Raw genomic sequence first — 25,329 nt, 5'->3', positions numbered from 1 at the left:
CAATATGAATTACTCACACTCACATAGTTGAAAGCCTTTGTGTGTAATTCGTAATGCTAATATTTGCGGACCAGTTAAACCATCACAAACTGTAAGAAAAAGATTACGAACATGCTGCTTTCATACACTTTTACAAGATATCAAAATAAGATGCCATTTTGACTGTCACAAATTTTGTACACTTGAAATTGATCGATGATGGTATACGAAAACTAAACAGAGCTTGTGTGATATGTTGCTATGTTGATGTCTTGACTGTGTGTTGATATGTCGATATGTTGTGAAAATATAAATGTGAGACAAATTAATATCTCTTCACCTTTGACCTTGACTTCCAGGGCCGAGTATGACCTGTTCCAGATTGAGTTGTCCAAGAACTATGGAGTCAATGAGTGGAGGGAGGACCTGAAGACGATCCTCCTCAAGGCAGGCATGGAGAACAAGGCCATCGTCTTCCTCTTCAGTGACACACAGGTCAGTATGTCCACTAAGTCTCAATCGATCCCAACCCTGACAGTCCCATACACAGTACAGTGTATGTGTACATTTTTTATGGGATAACTTGTTTTCTTTTTATGTGTTTGTTTTTTGTTCGTTTGTATTCAACTTAGTCCTTAAGCAGTCCCATCTCTGACGGTCACATTTGTGTAGCACATTTTTGATGGAGTAACTTGTGTCTTTTTTTCCTTTTTTTTTTTTCGCTTGCATATGCATTGGAATATCTTTGTGTGTATCTACAGTGTATGTGTGTGTCTGTGTGTTAGTATACAAATGATTCACAGGACAGAGTGGATCGTTGAGAATTAATTTGATGGGCAAGTGAAACTTTGGAAATGATTAAACGTAGACTGTTCCAAAGTTAAACAAGAGCATCCAATTCTCATTGATCCAGAAAATAGGCCTGTGAATCATTTGTGTTATAAAATGGGCCCGTAAATTCATGAAATACAACCATTTTCCCCATCATGCGTCCGGCACACCTACAACACTGTACAAGACTTCATGAGCCATACGTTCGGATTTTACCGGATGCATGGCCATGCGTTCGGATTTTACCGGACGCATGGCTCAGTGTGGATCAGTAAAAATCAATGCATGAGAATTGACCAATCAGATTGCAGAGATTCTAAAGCCCATTTTGTAATATCCCTAGTTGTGACCCGGTTGCTTGTAAATGATATCGTGTACACTAGAACATTGCAGAATTTGCAATGAACTTCAGAATTTATGAACAGTTTCTGCATGTCCCAGCCCAGGATTGGTATCCTTTATGATTATAGCTAAGTCATCTAAAATTAGGTATGCATGTCCGTTTCATTGCTGACCCATCTCACCCCGGTGTGATCATCACATAAAAGAGATAAAGATAAAAGTGTCCTCCAGCTATTAACATGGACCAATAGCGACTCTCAGCTATTTTTTAGGATGCCTATGTGTTGTAGTTACTTCAGATCCTTCATGCATCAGGACCTGGATTTGATGGAAAACTTTACTATTTTGCCCTCCCCTTATCTGCAACAGATCAAGAGTGAATCCTTCCTGGAGGACATCAACAACATCCTCAACTCAGGCGACGTGCCCAACATCTACGCCTTTGATGAACTGGACTCCATCTATAACACCATGAAGCCCATCGTGCAGGACGCCGGGATGCAGCCGACTAAGGCCAACCTATTCTCTGCGTACACCAAGAGGGTCAAGTCCAACATCCACACTGTTCTCTGCATGAGGTTAGTTCTGCAAAAGTGGAAATATTTGCGGTGTGGCACTTTTCCTCGCATGTTGAATGACATGAAACTGTTGTCAGTGCAGTGGTGGCTTTTGTCCGCTCATGATACTGTCACCGGTAATGCAGCAGAGGCAAGAGTTGTGTGTTTAGTTTTGCATACTTGTACCACATGCCATCTGTGTGTGCTCCCATTGCTATATTACTATAAGCCCATGGCACTTTAGCTCCAATAATGTCTGCTGTCTTGGGTGGATGTTCCCAATTTCTTCTGTGCTCTTGCATACGTTGGTGCAGCTTTAACTTTCTTCCAGTCTCTACTCATTGATGAATTCCTTTCTGTTTTTCTTTTGCATATTTTGCTGTCTAAGAGCCAGAAAGAAATGGAGGCTGTCCAAAGTTTAAAGATTCAATGCCATTTATGATTCTCAAACTGATAGTAATATCTTTTCTGGAATATTTTCACTTATGTGAATCGCACATCACTTTTGAAGTGATATCTTTCAATAAACGAGTTGTTGAAGCCAAGAATTGCCATGTGAGATATTTTGCTTTTCCCCTCAGGGCCAGCTACATTTTCAACAAAAGGAAAGTAGAATTTGAGTCATAGTTCCACTCAAGTCAGAAGAAAGTCCTCTAAAAATCTAGAAACAGGCAGTGTATATACAAGCAGGTGCCTCAATACCACCTTACATATAGTATCGTATTTCCCTTATCCCCATGCCAGTCCCATTGGTGAGGTGTTCCGTGCCCGTCTGAGACAGTTCCCTTCCCTGGTCAACTGCTGCACCATCGACTGGTTCAGTGAGTGGCCCGATGAGGCCCTGCTCTCTGTAGCCAGAAACTTCCTCAACGACATCCCAGAGCTAGAGGAGGGACCTGAGGTGGTTGAAGGACTGGTGAGTGAAACTATAAACCTTTCCTCATCACATGACAGCAACCATTGTATCAAAGAGTAAATTAAAGGGATCGTACAGTTTTGGTTGAGACCTAATTTCAGGTTTCTAACATTTTTTGGTGAGATAATGAGGAACCTCTTATGAAATATGAAAGAGCATGTAATTCTATGAGGAATTCAACATTTATTTGATGAAAATTGGTTTTGAAATGGCTAAGATATTCAAAAAAGAGCGATTCTAATAAAGTGTCGTGGGACCCACACTTTATTGCGATCGCTTTGTTTTACTTTGTTTTTGGATGTTTCAGTCATTCCAAACCCAATTTTCATCAAATAAACTTTGAATTCCTCTTAAAATGGTATGCTCTGTACTATATCATAAGTGTTTTCTTGGTATCTCGCAAAAAGTGAAAAGCCCAATTCTCATCTCCACCAATACTGTACCATCCCTTTAAACATACTCCCCCCCCCCCTCCTGTATTGGCTCTTTCTCCTGTTTCTATCTCTAGAGGTGCCATATGCTATCAGAATGTGGGTGATACAGGTTTGATGAGCGTATTCCCTTTAGACGTGTGGCTTGTGGTTTGTCCTGCGCCACACTGTTTCAAATTTTCTGTTAACCCACTTTTTTGCAAACTTCATTGAAAAATATTGATTGTGTAAGCCGTCAGCCATGGATATAGAGCTTGCCAGGATTGTGTATGAATATCAAACCACACAGAAAATAAAAGTATGTTGCAAGAGTATAGTCGGTGAATGATTCAGCCATAGGTTCAGGCATACAATCAACCTTGTCATAATGTTAAAAAAAAAAATATTTAGACTAAAATAGTGTTGTTACCCTGGTACTTGTTTGATTGTGACATAACAAATAAGTGCAAGCGCTTTCATTTTCAAAGACACTTTATCTTTCAATTTAAAGCATTGTAGCCCAGTAAAATTGATTTTATGCTGGATAATGTACTATTTCTAGCCAGTAAATCAAGGAGATTCTCATTGCAGGAAGATTTTAACACACCTGCATTTGACAAGTTCAGTAACCTTTCTACCGATTATAATGGATAATATCAAGTTTGCAGTGTATGTAGACACAATGACTGAACAACACCATCTCTCCTGCCTGTCACAGGTCAGCATGTGTGTGGAAGTGCACCAGTCCGTGGCGAGGAAGTCCACGCTGTTCCTGGCCGAGCTCTCCCGACATAACTACGTGACTCCCACCAGCTATTTGGAGCTCCTCGGCATCTTCAGCAAACTCCTCGGGCTGAAGAAGAACGAGCTGAAGATGGCCAGGAACCGCACCAAGACCGGTCTCGACAAGGTGGGGCATCTCCAAAATGAGATTATCTCTACCCTTAAATGTGACATAGATGTCTTTCACTAATTGTGTCAGATGTCAGATTTGTATCATGATTTGTGTTTAACATGGCTGCTGTACTAAGGAAGCAGTGAAGGCTTGTATTCAAGCAAGCAACAGCTCTAAAGAATTGGGCAATTAGAATTGAAATGCCTTGTCCAAGGACTCAACCATCGCAGCTAGGAGACTCAAATCTCAGCAACAATGGCTCCTCATACTTATTATTACCACGTATTATGCTATGTTGTAATACTTCCTTTCTTGTTATGTGTGGTAATTATTTTGAGAAGGCAGTTTTTTTTTTTTTTTTTTGGGGGGGGGGGGTTTGTCATTGATGAAACAATATCAGGATTACTTCTTGCTTATAAAAGGAACACGCTTATTTTTCAGATAAATGAAAGCATCTAAGTTACTTTGAAGTTGAAATGACAAAACGAAACGTTATCCTGTGAATAAATTGTACATGTATACAATCATATATATCCAGATTAATATATGTGAATACACATGAATGTGTGTTTAGGGTTCTGTTAAATGTGTTAAGGTAGAGGTGTGGATGTGCATCTGATTGACTATCATTTTTTACATTCGTCTTTGAATTAAGATATTGTGTTCAGCAGCAATAGGGGTGCTTGGTAAGGTAAGGGACAGTTAAACTGGTAGAACTAGAAATCATTTTTCTGGTAGAGTGCATGTAAGGACAATGCCATATTGTGTGAAGACGTGCGTTATTTGAGAGACGCCCTCCTATAACCTCTGTTGTCCCTCGTTGCCATGACGCAGCTCCTGACGACAGCAGACGACGTGGCCAAGATGCAGGAGGAACTGGAGACGATGCAGCCGATGTTGGAGGAGGCGTCCAAGGAGACGGTCGTCACCATGGAGCAGATCAAAATTGACACGGTCAGTGCACAGTTAGCATTCTCACCCATGCCTGTCTCCTCTCTCTCTCTCATGGAAACCAGTCTTTACATCTGATCTGACAATACCTTCTTTCTCCTGATTCCCCTTTGCAGTAGTGGTCGTGCTCTCAAATCTTTTTCTCGGTTTCCACAAAATAATTTAGAATATTGGTGTGCACTGCTCATGCACCGACAAGATCAAAACATGGATGCAGTATATGGTTGTTTCCTTCAGTGCATATGCCATATGATCTTAGTGCCTATGTCGTTGCAAGATTGAAACAGGTGCTGCACATCGCACAGCATCCGAGAATTTCATTGTGATTGGCAATGCTGTGATGGTATTGATGGCTTAATTCAAATGATTAGTAAATCCACCATCATTCTGCCATTCATTGCTGTGAGACTATGGTGCTATTATTATCATTAGATGCAGTCGACTTAAAGAAAGTTATTTGACTGCCTGTCATATTTATGAGAGCCATTGTGGCATGAGTCTTCTGAAGGTGAAGATTTTACAACAGATTATAACAAGCTGTTTCTTCCATACAACCTTAATTCGTGCAGGCCAAAGCCAATGAGACCATGGAGGTTGTGCAGAAGGAAGAGCAGCAGGCCTTGGCCAAGGCTAAGGAGACCCAGGAGATAGCCAGCGATGCCCAGCGAGACCTAGACGAGGCCCTGCCTGCACTGGATGCTGCTCTGGCCTCCCTCAAATCACTCAACCGTAACGATGTTGTGGAGGTGGGCATTCTATGGATGAATGAGTGACATGAGATTTTTTTAATCTTTTTCAATGATATCCTGCTAGAAGAAGATTTGATGGATTGTGCTTAGTACTATGACACCTACAAAACTCAGAGTAAAATGCCATAGATGTTAACATGCCTTTCAAGAAGCATAACTCCACGTCTTACATTCTTTGGGGGGGTGTTTCATCAACTTAGTCAGCGCTGACAATTACCATAGTAACAGCCAGTGACCAGAGCATCTCAGCCAATCAAAACCAAGGATTTTTCTGAAATTGTCAGCACTGACAACTTGTCAGCGCTGACTAACTTGATGAAACACCCCCCTGGATAATACTTAGAATGGGTATATCTTGACATATTTCTCTTTTTCTGTGAAATAAAAAGTTTTTAAATTCATCATAAAAGTATTGTTTTAAGATATTTCTGCTTTGGTTTCATATAACATGTACATACTATTGTTCCCCACTTTGATTTGTTTGCTGAGTAGAAGAAGGAAGCATTCTCTGACTTTTAAAAGAGGAAGAACAGATTCTTGCTCAGTACAACAGTGGCTTTGACCCCTTCATTCAACCTGAGCTTCATTAATCACACATCTCACCTCCCCCTCTTTGCCTTATCTACCAGGTTCGTGCCCTCCAGCGACCCCCTGCCGGTGTGAGGATGGTGATTGATGCAGTCTGCATCATGAAGGGCATCAAGCCAAAGAAGGTGGCAGGGGAGAAGCCAGGCACCAAAGTGGACGACTACTGGGATGCCGGCAAGGGTCTCCTGCAGGACCCCGGCAAGTTCCTGGAAAGTCTCTTCCAGTATGACAAGGTGAGGAAGAATTGGCAAAACTCGCATTTCACCTCCCAACCTCCCCCCCCCCCCCCCCCCACACCTCCATCAGGAGCTCTTATTAGCTGAAGTCACACTACACGAAACTACTTATAGTTTGCTTCCCGATAACTGCCTGAAGTTTAGCATGTGGTTGCACTACCAACAAACTATATGCGTAGTTTCATTGATGCAAAATTACTTGTAGCCTCGGTCTTCAGGAAATGATGGAAATTCATGATATTCTCAACCTCTAATGTACCTTCATTTCATGCCAACAAAAAAGAAAATGATGCCAGTGCAAAGTCAAGGCAGCCATGGTAGAATGACCCCCAGCTAGAATTTAGCAAACATGATACTTGAGTGTATTTTGTTTAAATTTGTTTAGTTAGGTTTGATGCATCCATCTCTGAGTGCAATACAAGCCTTGCCGACTCTAGGTTTCTTGGACATGTATAGACATGAACCCCTTCTCATCTTCTCCTCCTGCTCATCTCCTCCTCCTCCTTCTCCTCTTCCTCTTCCTCTGTCATCAGGACAACATCCCCGATTCTGTCATCACCAAGATCCAGCCGTACATCGACAACGAGGAGTTCACCCCGGCCGCCATCGCCAGGGTCTCCAAGGCCTGTACTTCCATCTGCCAGTGGGCGCGGGCCATGCACAAGTACCACTTCGTGGCCAAGAACGTGGCACCAAAGAGGGTGGGCTCTCCCTTCTTTTGTTCTCTGATTGAGTTGTGATTGGTAGTGGTGGTGGTGTTATTATAGATGGGTGATTGATATTTCTGGTGTTCATATAGAAGATTGATTGGTATTAATGTAACCACAAAGAGTAATTTGTATTGCTGCTGTTGTCATAGAGGGATTTATTTTTTTCCAAATCTTCCCCCCAAAAAATAAAATGTGCTATTTTTTCATTGTGCAGTCAAAAAGCATGTTATTTAATATAGCTGAGCTTTTGCAAGGAAATGCAGTGAGCTGCACTATACAGGAAGCAACCACCCTTGATGATAGCATGCTTTTAGACCAATTTTGCTTTACAAACTTTTGTGCAAATGCGCGATATGGCAGATCAGCCATGTTTCAAATTTCCCAAGTGCAAATGTGTGTATGACATCGCATTCCTTCAGCTGCATTGGAGCTTCTAGTCAGACACCATTTTGACTGAGAACTGTTGTAGATTCGAGGGGATGCGCAGCCTGTCAAGCTCGTAACTATGCCGACTGCCAAAATTTGCACAAGACGCGCACAACTAATGTTCAGGTTGCCACTGCGCAAGCTCCCCATTGTGTCACAGAGAGTACACCTAGCACCAGAATTCTGTCTGCTCTCCCCATGTAGGAATCCCTGAGGATTGCCAGAGAAGACCTGGAAAAGACGCAGCGCATCCTTGATGCGGCCAAGGCCAACCTTCGGGAGGTGGAGGAAGGTATCGCCACCCTCAAGGCCAAGTACGAGGACTGCATCGCCAAGAAGGAGGAGCTGGAGAACAAGTGTGACCTCTGCAAGGCCCGCCTTGTTCGAGCAGACAAGGTAGGCTCTCCAAGGCCTTGACTCATTTCTTCCTTTCCTTATCATTCTTTCCTTATCATTCCCTTCATCTTCCTTGGAACTACTTCCATCCCATTTAAGCACTCCAAAGGGTAGTTCTGGATTCAGTAGCAGCAGTTTAGCAATGATATCGTTAATTTACTTGATAAAAGGAGGAGATGTATTTGGCTCCATAATGGTAGTTCCATTATAAGTAGTCAAAATATTGTTTTAAAATCTCAGAATTAACAGAGAACATACCATTTCCTGTAGTTTATGCTGTTCTTTTTTTTTTCTGATTCAGAGTTACTTTACATTTTTATGCCTCCGCCACGAAGTGGTGCCGGAGGCATTATGTTTTCGGGTTGTCCGTCCGTCCGTCCGTCCTTCCGTCCGTCCTTCCGTCCGTCCGTACTGAATTTTGTGGACAGGGTAACTATCAAAACCTTTTGAGGTATCCTAATGAAACTTGGCATGTGTGTGTATTAGGGGGTGAAGTTGTGCCTATCAACTTTTGGGTGCACATGCTCAAGGTCAAAGGTCAAAAGGTCAAGGTCAAATACATAAAATCTTACTATTTCCGCCATATCAACGCAATGCCTGAAGATATTTTCTTGAAACTTAGTGTATACATGTATTATCCAATTGAGATTCTCTGGTGAAAGTCTGGGTCATGAGGTCAAAGGTCAAAGGTCAAAAGGTCAAGTGAAAAATATTAAAACTTTACCTTTTTTCTCTGTACCTTGGAAATTGTTCAAGATATCTTCATGGAACATAGTATATATACATGTACTGACTGGCAGTGATTATCTAGAGAATTTAGGGTTCATGGGGTCAAAGGTCAGGGGTCAAAGGTCAATGGCAACACTTCAAAATTTTACTATTTCCCTCATGTTTATGCAATGCCAGCAGGATTATTTTTTTTTTACACTTGGTGTATGCATGTATAACCTAATAGAGATTCTCTAGAAAGTTTTTTTTTTCTTTTGTTTTTGCCTCAAAGGTCAAAAGGTCAAAGATCAAGTGAAAGTGCTGAACTAATTTTTTCCTCCATATCTCAGAAGTGGCTCAAGTTATTTTGAAACGTACTACATATTTATGCATGTTCTGCCTGACAGTGATTATCTTATGAATTTTAGGGTCAAAGGCCAGGTGAAAATGGTAACAATCTACTATTCAATACAGAAATTGCACTTTTTCTCCATACCTAGAAAATTGCTCAATGCATAAACATATGAATGGGTCAAAGTCAAGTTAAAGTCCTTAAATCCCAAATATTGTACATGCTCTCCTATTCATCCAATTAAACCTAGGTCAAGGAAGGTGAACATTCAACACATTTGTGACAAACTTGTCATATTAATATTTTGCCAATTTTGTGAAAATGTAATCACACATTGTCCACATGTACTATCTAGACCTATTAGGAGAATCATGCATTGTGGCGGAGGCATACCAGTCGCCATAGCGACATTTCTAGTTTATATGTTTCAACAGCAACAAGTCAGAACATCCATTTAGTTCCACTGCCTGTAAGTGAAAGAAATACGTTTGATTTGTTCCTTTGTCAGAACCATAATAAGTGTGATTTTATTTCTGATCCAGTGAAAAGCTGTCCTCTGAAAAACTAGGTGTAATTTGTTTCTATATGCTTTGAAAAGTATCCATGCAGAGATTTTCATACTCCCTACAGCTCTTGAATATTATGCTTATATCGTCTGCTTCCTATATGAACAAGTTATCAGGGGTGATTAATTTGGCTCGTTTGCGAGTAGACTCTCAGAATGGATTTCCAATGTTGAAATCCTACAAATAAGTCACAAATACAATTTGCTTCCCTCAATAAACTTTTTAAAGTATATCATGTATAAGGAATTGAGAATTTGTCACTGTACTGTTGTCTCTTATGAATGTCCTACATGAAGAGCTGTTTAAAAACAGTGTCTCATATTCTTTCACAGCTCATTGGTGGACTGGCCGATGAGAAGGGCAGATGGCAAGAGTCTGTGGACCTCCTGGAGAATGTGATCAACCAGATCACCGGAGACGTGCTGATATCAGCTGGCTACGTGGCCTACCTGGGACCATTCACAGTATGTTCCTAAGCCCGCATAAATCTCTGTTCCTGCTGGCAGCTTGTTTGTTTGTTTGTAGATTTCATGAATACCAGTGTAATGTCTGTCTGCCTATATACATGTATATCTGCTGTCATAGGCCCTATTTACTTCATTCCCATGCAGCAGATGCAACTGTAGTGAAGCAGAAGAACAACAAAATATTTCAGTTTGTATATATAGCATAAACATTGTACAAACTGCTATGTATATTTTTTACCTTCTCCAAGGAACTAGGTCATGTTTTCATAAGCATTTGTTTGTCTGTCTGTATGCAAAATAACTCAAAAGTTGTGGATGGATTTGAATGAAACTTGCAAGAAAAGTTTACATTAACAAAAGGAACAGATGATTAAATTTTGGTTGTGATCTGGGAATTTTTATGGATTTTTTGAAATTTCATTCATCTGCGCCATAGACTTCGCATGCATTAATTAGCAACAAGATAGTTTTGAAGTGAGGATGATAGCAAGGAGATGTTTTGCTTTCCCTTCCCTGTACTATTATATGCTGCAAGAAAAAAAACTGTTCCTAATTCTGGCCATGTTGCTTGCATCAGTCATTCATAAAATATTCACTGTTTTGCCTCTATCCCAGGGTGAGTACAGACTGTCTATGTCTGGGGACTGGCAGGCAAAGTGCAAGGATTACCACGTGCCATGCACCACGGAGCCAGGATTCATCCAGTCCTTCGGTGACCCCGTCAAGATCCGGGCATGGCAGATCGCCGGTCTCCCCCGCGATAACCTGTCCATCGAGAACGGCGTCATCATGCAGTTCTCTCGCCGCTGGCCGCTTTTCATCGACCCTCAGGGCCAGGCCAACAAATGGATCAAAGCACTGGTATGAAAGGAGATTACTGGGTGGTGTTATGTACTGTGGATCTCTTACTGTATAAGCTATTATTTTGGCGAATTTCGCGAATCACAGTTGGATCGCAAATTTAACAATGTACGAAAATGTCTCCATGTGCTTTCTTATCAGTGGATTAACGTAAACGTTGACATCGATTTGCGAAAACAACATCTCACGAAAATGTCTATTACCTCGTCATTTGTGAAAATATCTGTATGCAAAAATTACAGCATATAATGTATACAGTAATTGGTCATGCGTAAATGATATGTAAATTATTTCTAATTTTCATGTGCTCTTTTTCTAATTGGAGTGCAGTAACGAAGGCAAGTTTGGTGTGTTGTAAAATGTGCAGAAAGCCACGGAGCCTGCAGACAATATTGAAAGCTTGTTGTATTTTGTAAATGCGGGAATATTTGAGTATTAGAAGTCATATTGTTTGCGGACAAATTTCATAATAGTCTGCATTGCAGGTTGTTATACCAGTATCAGTATTACTATTCTTTGGATATTAGTGTTTTATGATGATGGGAATGATGCCTTCATCAGGATCGGTAACATATACTATTATTATTGTTCTTACCTTCCTCGTTGCTGACATTGTTATTATATCGTATACCACTTATCAAATCCCGACTACAGGAAAAGGATAATGGCATTGATGTGATCAAGCTGTCGGACCGTGACTTCCTGCGCAGCCTGGAGAATGCTGTCCGGTTCGGTAAACCCTGCCTCCTGGAGAATGTAGCTGAGGAGCTAGACCCAGCTCTGGAACCCATCCTCCAGAAGCAGGTACCTAGCTACCTCTACCACCCATACCTCCTCTTTGATAGAGGGATCTATTCAAACATTCTAATATACTATTTACACCATATTTTTTGCGAATTTAGATTTGTGAGACAATCTTGTGAGTCTTTGCATTCACGATCAAAAACTAGAGTGATATGAAATGAGAAATACATATTATTCCCTTATTAGGAGAACATTTTGTGATTTTCCCTCCATGGAGAAGATATACAGTGCATATGTGATATGGGAGGAAATATTTCCATGAATTGTTAATTTTGCGGATAGCAGTCAATTTGCAAAAGTATTGAAAACAAAATGTGAAATATATGACATATACTGTAGATTTATCAGTAGATAATAAACATAATATACACTTGTAGTTTATATTTTACATAAATGAATACAAATAAATAGACAGAAAGTTGAGCAGATAAAAACAAACACACGCTAGTAGACAGATAGGTAGATAGAAACTTACCGAAGTTTTGATTTCTGATGCTTTGAAGCTCTTATTTTGATGAGTGGTAGAAATCAAGGTTGCTTCTATTCATCTGATTGAAAGCTCTCTCCTGAAATGTGTGATGGATGTATGCTTGTTTATCCCAGCACACATCATATATCATTAACTTATATGCCATGGTACTTTCACAGTCTAAGACAGTCATTGCAATAATTCATGTCCTTCTTGCCTCCAAGGTGAATGCAATTCAGGTTTTATCAATTTTCCATCTAACTTGCCAGTGATTTCTATAGCAACCCGCAATAGGTAATGAGAGCAGCAATCCTAACCATTCACTAAACCCTTGCCGTATGTGCTATGTCTCTTTCGTGCCTCAGACTTTCAAGCAGCAAGGCAGTCTAGTGATCAAGCTCGGCGATGCGGTCATCCCGTACCACGAGGACTTCAAGTTCTACATCACCACCAAGCTGCCCAACCCCCACTACACCCCCGAGGTGTCCACTAAGGTCACCCTGGTCAACTTCACCCTCTCTCCAAGGTGATTGTCTCACATATTTATTCTCAACTTACGCAATGCTGGGCTGTGGGTTTTGTGAACCATCCTCTCATGATGCTCTCTATTTCCCTAGTTGTTTTGATGGAGTAAGTTTAGCATTTGCCACTAGTTTGCCTGTTTACCAGAAATTTTCCAAACAATGACCGTGTCAACAGTTTACATTTAAAAGATACTGTAAAAGTGGAAATTTTTGCACCTGTAAAATTTTTTTGTGCTTGGCCGCGTAAGGCGAATTTTGCATGCATTTATTCCACACAATGAACATATGAAATGGTATTACATATAACAAGCAAAATATTTGCATGCTTTAATTTTGTACTAGTTTCATGTTGCATGAAATATGCAAAAATGTCCACTTTTACAGTAGGCTGTTTGTTTTAAATCCTGTATGCACACCATTCCATGAACCCCAGCTCATGATGATCAGCAGACAAGGATGAGTAATTCTACACTGGTTTCCCTTACATGGATTTAAATGCCATCTAACCATACTACACCTTCCTTCTAAAGAATTTGATGAATCAGTACATCTGTATTTTAATTCGTTTTTTTTAGAGTGTGTATATGTCTCAGTTAATTGATATTCACCTAATGCCTCTTACAATATAAGCTGTATTTTTTGCATCCAGATATTTTGGGGAATGAGGGTTCACAGACATTTTTGTGAGATGTTGTTTTGACACCGAGGCTATCATAAGTGCACTATTACCCTGACATACACGTATGGTTATATTTTCACCTGTTGTTGAATTCGTGGCCCAATAGTGATTCACGAAATTCATGAATATTAAACCTTCACAAAAATAACAGCTCATGCAGTAGTTGTACAGTGGTAAAACCAAATTAACTTTTAAATTGTGAAACCACCACACCCCTTCCCCCCCCCCCCCCCCCCCCCCCCATCCATCCCACCCCCCAGTGGTCTAGAGGACCAGCTGCTCGCCCGCGTGGTGGCAGAGGAACGCCCAGACCTGGAGGAGGCTAAGAACCAGCTCATCGTCAGCAACGCCAAGATGAAGCAGGAGCTGAAGGAGATCGAGGACAAGATCCTGGAGCGGCTGAGCTCCTCCGAGGGCAACCCCGTGGACGATGTCGACCTCATCCAGGTGCTGGAGGCCTCCAAGGTCAAGGCGCAGGAGATCAAGGTCAGTGCTTCTCTCACATTTGCCCGTCTGTCTGTCTGTCGTATGTTCAAAGCATTGAACGTGCCTCTCATGGACATATCTCAAATGATGAAGACTTTTTTTTCGTTCATATTGCAGTTACTGTATGTTATAACTATTTGCCCAAATGTTCTATTGATGAGACTGTTGTTCTTTCAATTTACTTCATAGAATTGTATAATTTTCCATCGACACATCTCACATGGTGAAATTCTTTCTCTCATCTCATGACTTTAAGGTTACTCTCTGTTGTTATTTTGTCCAGATGTGTTGTGAGTAAGATTTTAATAGGGGAAAAGAAAGGAAAGAGAAAATCTGTCAGGTTTTACTTGTAGATTAGAGGTAACAAGTTTCATTATAAGGTGGGGTAAGTTTGAATACCAGACATTGTACCATTGGAGGCCATGAACACTTTCATTTCAAAGGATTGTCACTTGTACTCCACATAAGCATAGAAATCACAATGATTGCCTAAAAGATACTAGGATTTTCATCGCAGCACAATTTTCTTTAAAATTCGAGAAATTCAGTTTCATAATGTGGAAATGAGCTAGATTCCAGGACATAAATTTGTATGCCGTTGTCTTCTAACTCAATAACAACTTCAGATTGCTGTCATGCAAGCTGATATAGAAACAAACTTAACTCTCCTGCCATTGCACTTCCAAACCCTCAGGCTAAGGTGATCGTTGCTGAGCAGACGGAGCGAGAGATCGATGAGACCAGGTCCCAGTACATCCCGGTGGCAGTCCGCACCCAGCTCCTATTCTTCTGCACCACAGACCTGGCCATCGTTGACCCCATGTACCAGTATTCACTGGGATGGTTCATCAATATCTTCCTTTCTGGCATCGCCAACTCGGAGAGAGCAGGTAAAGATTTCACCTTAATTCTATTCTTGGAAAAATGAAGATGAAGATGAAGATGATTACATATTACATGAAGCCAACAGATAGTATCGCATTGCATTGGATGCATGTCATGGGAGAAAGAAGAGCAAATCAGAAACAGATAGAAAAGAGAAACATTGATATGATATGCTTATACCTGCAGTGGACAGATTCTGCCCGGATGCATATTATTGTATGTGCAATTCTGTTAACAGCATTCAGCAAGAAAAGATTAAAGAAATGTGCTCTTTACCCTAAAAGTTCCCCAATAAAGCCAGGAGCATTTACTTTACCAGCACTCCGCTAGTTCTGTGTGGATAGGCAAGTATCATATAGTTGAAGCTCATTCCAGTAATAAGTAGATTCTAAAAATGTTTAGAATCACAACCAGTTCTGGTCATTTTTTCAGAATGTTTGTGTCATATCTTATCTTAATCTAGCTTTGTTAAGAAAAGGATGCTGTTTATTTGCCTACAGTTGATTGTAGGTGTAGTGTTAATATCATAGAGTAAGTGAAGTTACCACTTACTGCATGATTTGCGATGCGTGCATCAATTTGACCACTTCTATATCTAAGAACCTCCCCCACTCCTGTGACTAACGGCTGCTGTCTATTAGCAGTTACACTGAGGCAAGGCACTGCCATTTCCCTGTAATGACAGCAGACGTCCTGTACAATATCAAATTGTTTTGATGTAAGATATCTTTGATATGATAATAGTGCATAGAATGTCATCCTTTAAGTCTTAACAAGACCATGCATGGAGCACTGGGTGTTGGAGCTCCTCTGAAAACTTGTATGTGGGCTTCCTTTCCACAGACAACCTGCCGCAGCGCATCATCAACATCAACGAGTACTTCACCTACAGCCTGTACTCCAACGTCTGCCGCAGTCTGTTTGAGAAGCACAAGCTCATGTTCGCCTTCCTGCTCTGCGTCCGCATTCTGCAGAACGACGGCAAGATCAACATGGTAAGAGATTCATCTTATCCCTTTCTGTACCAAGGCTCTGGACAGTGTGCACAATGCTATGGGGCTTTCTGTGCTAACAGACACTTGAAGCATTAAAAGGGTTATCCTTCGTATCCATCCTCTTCAAAAAAAAAAAAAAAAAAATACAAGTTGTGTCTCTTTTTATAAACATGTTTGTTTGTGTGTTTGTTGGGGTTTTTTTAATGAAAAAGACGATTGTATTTTAATAAAATGATAATTTCCATAGATTATTACTAGGTATACCCCTAGTTCTTAAAAAAAAATTCATGACCAAAACTACAAGAAAAAATGATACAAGCTTGATTTTCTTGTACAAGCTACTAAGAGTTTACATGTAGACCCTACATCTCACTAAAACACCTGTGAAGAGATTACTGTGTGTGAGAAGATATCCTTCTCAAGGTAGGGCCATTATTCTTTGAATTCCTTACCAATGTATTGGGAATGTGCATGAATATTGTTGTTGAAGCTAACAAGGCCATACCACTCACACACAGACATACAAATGTGTACATGTAAATTTTCCACTGTGAACTTTCCAGGTCAATGTGCATTGGGATGCACAATGCAGGCACTCGCGAGACTCCACCGATTATGACGATGATAATGATTCTAACAATGATGGATAACATTTATGTAACACCTAATACGGGCATTTCTAAGAGTATTGATGCAGAACTGACAAGTTGAATTAAGAAACAGACACACACACTTTCCTACATGAGTCATTCTGTGTTCTCTGGTCTCTCTGTAGGAGGAATGGAGGTTCCTATTGTCCGGTGGACCAATCAAAGAGGAGCTACCCAACCCATGTCCCAGCTGGCTCTCTCAGAGGGCCTGGATGGAGATCCTTTCTCTTGGTGCCCTGGTAAGATGAGCAATGTTTTACCTTTAAGCTCAATGCCATGTTGTAGATCTCTCGTTTGCCACATTATTTTAGACCATTAGACATGAGTGCCTTTAGAAAACACTCTTTTTGTCAAAAGTGTGTACTTTTTTTATATATAGAAGCTTTTTAGATACAAATGTGGGACAGCAAAGAACCTTATGTAAGCTTTCCTCTGACGCAAACTTTTTTGACAAAGATGAGTGACTCTTCTGCTTTCAGTGTACTGTGGCATTATGCAGTTTACCCATCACCAGTTTATGTGTGGTTGTGCGTTTGAGCCAAATATTCAAAGAAATTGCAAGCCGTCAACTCAGTCTGGCATGCAAACAGCAAGTAGGAGATGGCATAGATGCTGTTCTGACCATTAACCCTTGTCCTGTGATATACAAGTGAAGTAATATACTCCTGGTATTTATTATGATGTGCTTGCCACGTGATGAGGATGAGTGAGATGGAGATATGGTACACGTTGATAGCTACAATGCATTTATACTGTTTCCCCTGAAACATGTACCTAGTGGTTAATATCACCCCCTGAATCTTCCTTCTTAAACTGCAATGTACTAGTATTGTGTACAGTTTTGCCATGTGTGGAGAACTTACACGAATCTGTATATGTGGGACTGTCATAGAGATCGCCGCGAGCGGTGAAAAGATCGTACACGTGGGTCAATTTTCATCTATCTTATCTAAGTCAAAATAGTAAAACATGAAGTGAAAACATTGAGATTAGGGATTTCAACATCTCTGAATTCTGTGAAGGGGTATAGTTTCAGTAATATCGACCTCATAAATGATCTGAAGAATAGATGAACACTGCACATTCGGTGCAGCAGTTGCAACTGTTTACTCAGCACTAACAGCAGTGCAATGGGTCTCTAGTTAGCCGGGGCCAGCGGGGCAGGTGTAAGGAGCAATAGGGTTACAGTAGCTTCCTGCTGGCGGCCTGATGTTGGGGTATGTTTGACTGTTTATTATTATTACATGATGAAACCGTCACTATGCGAAACTTCAGTTCAATGCAGGTTTATCATAAAGAAAATGACTGCTGTGATAGTTAATTCTGTTTCAATAAGGAAAGTGCAGAAAGTCGTAGACTAGCATATGATGATCAACTGGAATGCATGGACACTCCAACGTCGATATTTTCAATAACATTTTTTATCCTTAGATTATATCTTATCATTATGGCATTATCATAGGACAAGATTAATATAAATTTGAAAAAAAAAAGCACAATTCAATTTATATTTTCAGCATGACAAGATACAAACACGCTTTCTATGGTTTGTCTACTTTCAGGCCAACATCACTCACAAAATCAGAAATTACACAAAATGTGTGAAATCTAGGTTGTAATTGCCACAGACTTTTGTTCATAAAATGAAAAGTACTGATGCTATTGATGAAAAAATCATACCATCTGAAAGCTGAATAAATTCTCTACAACATCTGTGAGACATTTTTGTGATGCAAGCTCATGTTGTGTGGAAAAATGAGGTGGTAACATGTAGAAATAAGTCTGCATTGATAATTATGTGACATAAGAGGGAGATAAGATGGACATCTTTGTTTGCTCAATTATGTTTGAATCTTAAGGATCAGGAAAAAGCAAAGGGTTGGGACACTTTTGATAACTGAATGAATTTGGAATAATGAAGGATGATTAATGTCATTGATATATGTCTCATCTGGAAATCGTATAATATGTTATTAGTACAATGTGAACACGTACACAGAGAGAAAGATATCAATAGCTTTGTCTCCGAGTGCCCAGCGATGCAAAGCTCAAACGTCCTTGCTCATAATATCACCATGTAGTAGTGTCATCATCATGTCTGGGAAAATTGGTTAATTCCAAACAAATCATAATCATTGTTTGCTCTACAATATTCATTTTCCAGCCCACTTTTGCCGCATTTCCCAAGGACTTTGGAAACCACTCTGATGCCTTCCAGCACATCTTTGATAGCATAGAGCCCCACAGGTAAGATCTTGGGAGTCCCATCAATCACAGCTTTTTGTTATGAACATGAGTTCGTAGAGGGCTGCCATATTTTTCTTTTATCTTTTTTCAATGAAAATATACTTTACTTGGTTCAGTCTATACTATAAAATCATCCACAACTTTGATTTCATGAACATGAGTTGGAACAGGCAGCCATATTTTTTTAATCTTCTCTCTATGAAAATATACCTCAGTTGGTCCAGTCTATACTTATAAAGAAACATCTCTCACTCTTCTCTCACCTCGTGAAGAGATATGTCTGAACTTTCAGTCTTGCAGCGTGATGTACTTTCTGTGCATCACTGTTTAAACTCTTAGTCAATATTCTGAGGCTTATCTTTATTTAAATCCTTAACTTGATAAAGAAATAGTTTTAGATCATTTTGTAAATGTGCACCGGGCAAAATAACTAAAATGAAATTTCCCAAAAATGTTAAATAGTTATTCACATTTTAATACACGTACATTCCTCATTTCAGAGGTCAATTTTACAATCATCTCTTATGTATGACTATAATTATTTGTGCGTGTGTGTTTGTAGTTTGCAGCTGTAAAGAAGTTCTAATCAATGCTAAATGTTTTGTCAAGTCACAGGCACCTTTTATGAAAGAGAAAGAAAAAAAAATGTCAGTAGTACACATTCCTACCATCAGGAGTTGAAATTCATGAGACCTCTTTTTCTCTCCGTCCTCCTTCTCACCCATCACCTTCTCCAGGGAGCCGCTTCCCGGTTCCTGGAACACCGACCTGGACGACTTCCAGAAGCTCCTGGTCCTGAAGTGCATCCGGGCGGACAAGGTGACCAACGCCATGCAGGACTACGTGGCCACCCACCTGGGCCAGCGTTTCATTGAGCCGCAGACGGCAGACCTTGCCATCGCCTACAAGGAGTCCTCGGCCACCATCCCCCTGGTCTTCGTCCTCTCCGTCGGTACCGACCCGGCCGCCGACCTCTACAAGTTCGCCGAGGAGATGCGCTTCTCCAAGAAGCTGACCTCCATCTCCCTGGGTCAGGGACAGGTCAGAGTTCAAACTTGATGTCATATATTCATCACTTAATCCCTCTGTGGCTTGTGGTCACATGATTGTAAAAAAAATTTGCAGAATATCTGAGGAGACAACATGTGTATCATAATGATGTATGGATGAAAGTAATCAGATGGAAAATGATAGACCTTTTTGCCAGCACCAAAACAAAGCCAAAAATTATCAAATTAGTTATTTCATTTTGTCATGCTGCTGTGATATCACTTTATAGATTTACCATTCATTGTTCTGCTGTGCAATCTGTCTTAGAATGATCTGTTAAGGTACCCAAACAAAGTCTTATAAGATCTCTTGTGACACATTTTGTCACAATATTCAGCAATTTGTATAAGAATGGAGACAGTGGTCTTCTAGTATTGATTTTTAAAATCAACTTTATGTGCTTGGTTTGTTTGTTTTTTTCTTTCAACCAGCTGCAAGCATTTTTGGTCAGTTTCCCTTTGTTTAATTGCATTTAGAGTAATGATAGGTTACATTGCTGTGTACAGTATGTCCCAAAAAATTACAATCAGATTTTCGCATTGATAACACCCAATATGATTAAACCGTCTAAATGCTACGTCAGGGTCTTAAAATATAACATCCTAGCCTTATTTTGCAGAAAACCCCATTCAATTTGGTTTAGTGGTCACAGAGAAATGTGGATTGTTGTAAAGCATGTCATGCATCTGATTCTTCCAAGTTTAGCACGTGGATGCTCTTGATAATGCATATTAATGTGTAAACACAATAGACAGAACTTGGAGTGAAGAGATTCCTGACATGCTCTACAAAATTCCTCATTTCTCTTTGACCACTGAAGCAAATCGAATGGGGTTTTCTGTAAGATGTGGGCAATGAGTTATAGTTTCATACCCTGAAATTGTATTTGTATTGATTCAATATTTTTAAAGTTATCGTTGCGGATGGTACTGTTATAATATTTTTTTTTTCAGACATACGATTTTTGACTGTGCTTCTTATCACAGGGTCCCAGAGCTGAGGCTCTCATGAGGAGTGCCATGGACCGGGGTAAGTGGGTCTTCTTCCAGAACTGCCATCTCTCCCCCAGCTGGATGCCCTCCTTGGAGAGACTCATTGAGAACATCGACCCGGACAAGGTGAGATGCCAAGTCAGCCAGCCACCATCTTGGATGCACCGACTACCTTACAAACATGCCATGAGCATCAGTAGTTGATGGACTTTGTACTTTATATGAAAGGGATATAATCATTGGTATTTATATAATAGGCCTGGTGCTGGTTTCATGTTCAATAACTTTGCATCGTTAATCTCTTCTTCTTATCTCCAGTTCTTACTTTTCACTCAAGAAGCCCATTGTCATACCAAAATAGATGATGCTTCCAAGTACATAATATAAAATTCAAACTCTTCCAGTTAAAAAATCAGAACCAAATGACCTTTGACTTTTATGTTTGTTTTAAATAAATAACAGTAAAATCCAGTGAAAACTGTCTTTGTCATAGAAGAGAGATCATCTGAAATATTATTGTTGCAGTCAAAGTCAGTTGGAATCTGTAGAGAGGATGATGACAGATAAATAAGACTGATATGACTACTAGGGTAGAGCTGAAGTTTTCCTTATTCAGCTATCACTATGAACTGGAATATTTTGTAATTTCTTTCTTTATTTTTAATTTGTTGGTGCGCTGACTCCATCTTGTTTTTTATGTCCATACTTTTATAGGTCCATCGTGACTTCCGGCTGTGGCTGACCAGTATGCCCAGTCCAAAGTTCCCAGTGGCCATCCTCCAGAACAGCTCCAAGATGACCATTGAGCCTCCTCGGGGCATCAAGGCAAACCTGCTTCAGAGCTACACCAGTCTCAACGACGACTTCCTCAACTCCTGCATTGGAAAGGTAAAAGCAGGTCAACCTGAGAAATAGTTAGAGTACTTTTTATTTAAAAAAAAGAAAGACATAAAGATGCATAATCTAACAAATCTTTTAGATATTCTCTTTTGCTTAAATATTGATTATTTGATCTGCTCACTATCTCCTCTAGAGAAGTGTGTTGTTTGAAAAGTGTTCTGACATTGGGTTGTGTTCTAACTTCTAGATTGCACCTGTTTTATGCTGGTGCCTAAGAGGACTTTTTTCCACAAGGCCTCTGAGCATGTTCTCATGTTCTCTGTTCATTTCACATTTTTATTTCAAACAAGTGATGAACTTCAGATTTTTTAAAAATGATGGTAGGATATTATGTATGCATTGTATTTCTCTATCATGAAATAGAGTGAATGAACAAATTAAAAATATCAAAATGAAGCAAAAAGGAGATGCAGTACTTGTTCTGTTCTAATTCTATGGAATTAAAGAAATATGGTGAGATGGAATGACTGAAAATGCATTGAGTGTTTAAACTAAGTGCAGGTTGTATCTTGTACACTGAACTGTGACAAAGAAGAGCTGAATAGTATGTGTACATTAAAAAAAAAATGAGAAATGCAATCTTGTTCAAGTACACTCTGACAGTGAGAGGAGGGATATTAGGAAAAAAAGTTACAGAAAAAACAATTTTAAGCATGTACAGAGACAAAGATATTAAAGGCAGAAGCAAACTTGTGGAAAACGATTAAATCATTGATTCAATCAATGGAATGTTTAAATAGACCAGGATGCACTGATATACATGATAACAAAAAGAAATAATGTACAGTAGTGATATCTTCTAGCATGACACTAATTATTTTAGTTATTTGAGTTTGTTTGAAGAATATGAGGTATTCATCAGTATCATAATAAAATGAGCTCCCTCATGGAGACGTAATGAGCTCCTTTATGAAGACAATATGAGCTCCCTCGTGGAGACTTTATGAGCTCCTTTGTGGAGACAGTTATGAGCTCCCTCGTGGAGACGGTATGAGCTCCCTCGTGGAGACTTGGTACATATTCTTGTTTATATCTCTCTAAGATTTATAATGTTTGTTGTATGTTAAGTGCTGTCTGGGGCAAATTGTTTGTATAGGGCCCCACTTTCTCTCTCTCTCTTCTTTCGTTCTTTAAAACGACAACAACAACTAATTATTTGATGTAATAATTGCTTTCTGTAGAGATTTTTGAATGATTGGCTTCATTTGACATGTTGCCCACTTCACTCTGTACACAACTGTTACTCAAATACAACATTCTGTGCGTGTTGTACCATCTCAATATGTAAAAGTCCTTGCGTACTGTTCTTTCTCCCGTTTTACACAGACGCATGAGTTCAAGAGCCTGCTGTTCTCACTCAGTCTCTTCCATGCAATCGCGCTGGAGAGACGCAAGTTCGGCGCCCTCGGTTTCAACATCCCGTATGAGTTCACCACCGGCGACTTGAGAATCTGCATCAGCCAGCTGAAGATGTTCCTTATGGAGTATGAGGACCATGTGCCTTTCAAGGTATATAAGAAGAGATGTCATGTAGTCCCACATGTAGACAGTGATGTATGTGTGTGCTGATCATATGCAGCATGTTGTCATAAGTGTTCTGTCTCAATGAAGAAATGAAATCAAAATAAGTTTGGGGATGATACCAAGACCGAACATAAACACCTCATGAGGAAGAATATACATTGATAATTGTGAGTATCTATTGATGTCATACTCAATAGAGCATAAATGATGTTACCATGATTTTTACTCATGCTGTAGATTTTTCAAATAATACGTGGTACTCAAAAGCAGCAATACTTAAACGGTGAATGTATGTACTGTCTAATTGCTATATGCATTATCATTATTATGCTGATTTGATTATATGATTTCCAGAAGTTGTAAGGTGGATGGGGAGAGACAGACATATCCTCTGAATGAATTACAGTTACCTATGTCACCAAGATGGTGTCATGACTGCCTTTATGCATCATTTCTATAGGTCCTGAAGTACACAGCTGGTCACATCAACTACGGTGGTCGTGTGACGGATGACAGGGACCGACGCTGCATCATGAACATCCTGGCCGACTTCTACTGCGGCGACGTTCTGGAAGAGGAACACCAGTTCTCCGAGTCGGGCATCTTCCACCAGATTCCTACCACCCATGATCACAATGTGAGTATATCCTGAAAATATAGCTAGTATATATATAGATAGATATATGGAAGGATAGATAGATAGATAGATAGATACATGTAGATAGGTAGATAGATAGATAGATAGATAGATAATATTTCACGAAGTTCTTATTTTCGCAAATTTCGATAGATAGATAGATAGATAGATAGATAGATAGATAGATAGATAGATAGATAGATAGATAGATAATATTTCGCGAGGTTCTTATTTTCGCAAATTTCACAAGTTGGGTGCTGTTGGCACATTTAAAAACATGCAGAATATCAACTCTGATCCCGGCATAAATGTGAGTGTGCACGTATCTGTCTAGTACTGTACTCCACAATCCCAAATTTAACCACTTGTGAAATTGCCGTGATGTCCCGGTTCGCAAAATATTAGACTCACTGAATATATTTATATATTCATATATTTATAAAATCTATATAATTCATCCAACTTTTGTTTTTCAATGTACTACCAGGGATACATGGCGTACGTGCGAAGCCTGCCAATCAACGACACCCCAGAGATCTTCTCTCTCCACGACAACGCCAACATCACCTTCGCCCAGAACGAGACCTTCACCACACTCAGCACCATCATGCTGCTCCAGCCCAAGACGGCTACCGGGGCTGGCAAGTCTCGAGAAGAGGTAGGCATGGACTACTGTTGGTATCAAGACATTTTGGTTTTGGGTTTTATTTTATTTTTGGGGGTGTATAGTTGAACATGTATTCTGTTCCTGTGTCATTTTGAGTGTGAAGGGGCCTGGTAGATATCATATTGATGGAACCCACATTATGGATTTGATTTAATCTTCTTTGTGCACTGTTATAGGTACTGTAAAGCATGATATTTTCGCAGCATGAAATTTCGCGAGTTGCCTCTAACATGCAATGCATAGAGTGTAGACAAGATTGATCGTTAGTGTGCATTTTAATTTTGCGAAACTTGGCTCTCGTGAAATTCACAAAAATAAAATGCAGGGTAACATTCCTCATTTTACAGTATTAAGTTTTCATGTGACATTCTTGGAAGGTTTCCAATGCAAGATGCATAATCTTAGTGAGTCCACCATGGACCATATTCTTTCTTGGAGTAGGAGGTTGCTCTGAAAATGACCACCCAGTCCTTTTCAAGGCTACCTTTCACTCCAATACGGTGCATGGTGGACCAGAAAATCACCAAGACTACATTTTCATATGTATTGTCAGTTTGCACTTTTTTAGCAATTCAAAGATGTATTATTTTATATTCCCTTTACATGAAAGTTTTATTCTTTAATGACAGGAAACCATTGTAAATGTTGACATATAAACTGGTGTACACTGCAAAGTTGTAATCATAAGCACCAAGAAAACCGTTATGTTACATGATGTTTATCCCTCAATCTCTTGTTGCTAGGTGATTGAGGAGTCTGCCAAGACAATTCTTGCCCGAGTTCCTCAACCCATCGACCACGTGATGGTTGCCAAGAAACACCCAGTACTCTATGAGGAGTCCATGAACACTGTACTCATTCAGGAAGTCATCAGGTAAAA

The 25,329-nt window shown here is 39.9% G+C and overlaps 1 protein-coding gene across 1 annotated transcript in view; it reads left to right on the top strand.

Moving 5' to 3' along the window:
* LOC139743244 (dynein axonemal heavy chain 1-like) overlaps positions 1-25,329 on the top strand; it is a 76,902-nt gene that overhangs the window by 46,857 nt on the left and 4,716 nt on the right. Inside the window, exons 46-70 of the mRNA XM_071653740.1 lie at positions 339-474; positions 1,522-1,730; positions 2,454-2,625; positions 3,754-3,945; positions 4,765-4,884; positions 5,451-5,627; positions 6,260-6,451; positions 6,988-7,155; positions 7,795-7,986; positions 9,945-10,076; positions 10,695-10,940; positions 11,595-11,744; positions 12,579-12,739; positions 13,677-13,902; positions 14,597-14,792; positions 15,631-15,782; positions 16,558-16,671; positions 18,597-18,679; positions 19,417-19,720; positions 20,716-20,847; positions 21,436-21,609; positions 22,948-23,130; positions 23,606-23,782; positions 24,270-24,440; positions 25,193-25,323. Of these exons, the coding sequence (XP_071509841.1) occupies positions 339-474; positions 1,522-1,730; positions 2,454-2,625; positions 3,754-3,945; positions 4,765-4,884; positions 5,451-5,627; positions 6,260-6,451; positions 6,988-7,155; positions 7,795-7,986; positions 9,945-10,076; positions 10,695-10,940; positions 11,595-11,744; positions 12,579-12,739; positions 13,677-13,902; positions 14,597-14,792; positions 15,631-15,782; positions 16,558-16,671; positions 18,597-18,679; positions 19,417-19,720; positions 20,716-20,847; positions 21,436-21,609; positions 22,948-23,130; positions 23,606-23,782; positions 24,270-24,440; positions 25,193-25,323 (4,290 nt within the window). The remainder of the gene's footprint in view (positions 1-338; positions 475-1,521; positions 1,731-2,453; positions 2,626-3,753; positions 3,946-4,764; positions 4,885-5,450; positions 5,628-6,259; positions 6,452-6,987; positions 7,156-7,794; positions 7,987-9,944; positions 10,077-10,694; positions 10,941-11,594; positions 11,745-12,578; positions 12,740-13,676; positions 13,903-14,596; positions 14,793-15,630; positions 15,783-16,557; positions 16,672-18,596; positions 18,680-19,416; positions 19,721-20,715; positions 20,848-21,435; positions 21,610-22,947; positions 23,131-23,605; positions 23,783-24,269; positions 24,441-25,192; positions 25,324-25,329) is intronic.

The sequence above is a fragment of the Diadema antillarum genome, unplaced genomic scaffold, assembly GCF_040938485.1.
Source record: "Diadema antillarum isolate AM-2024a unplaced genomic scaffold, OU_Dant_1.0 seq00001060_RagTag, whole genome shotgun sequence".
NCBI classification, from domain to species: Eukaryota; Metazoa; Echinodermata; class Echinoidea; order Diadematoida; family Diadematidae; genus Diadema; species Diadema antillarum.
The sequence above is the reverse complement of the archived record's forward strand: the minus strand, read 5'-3'. Positions and strand labels throughout refer to the sequence as shown.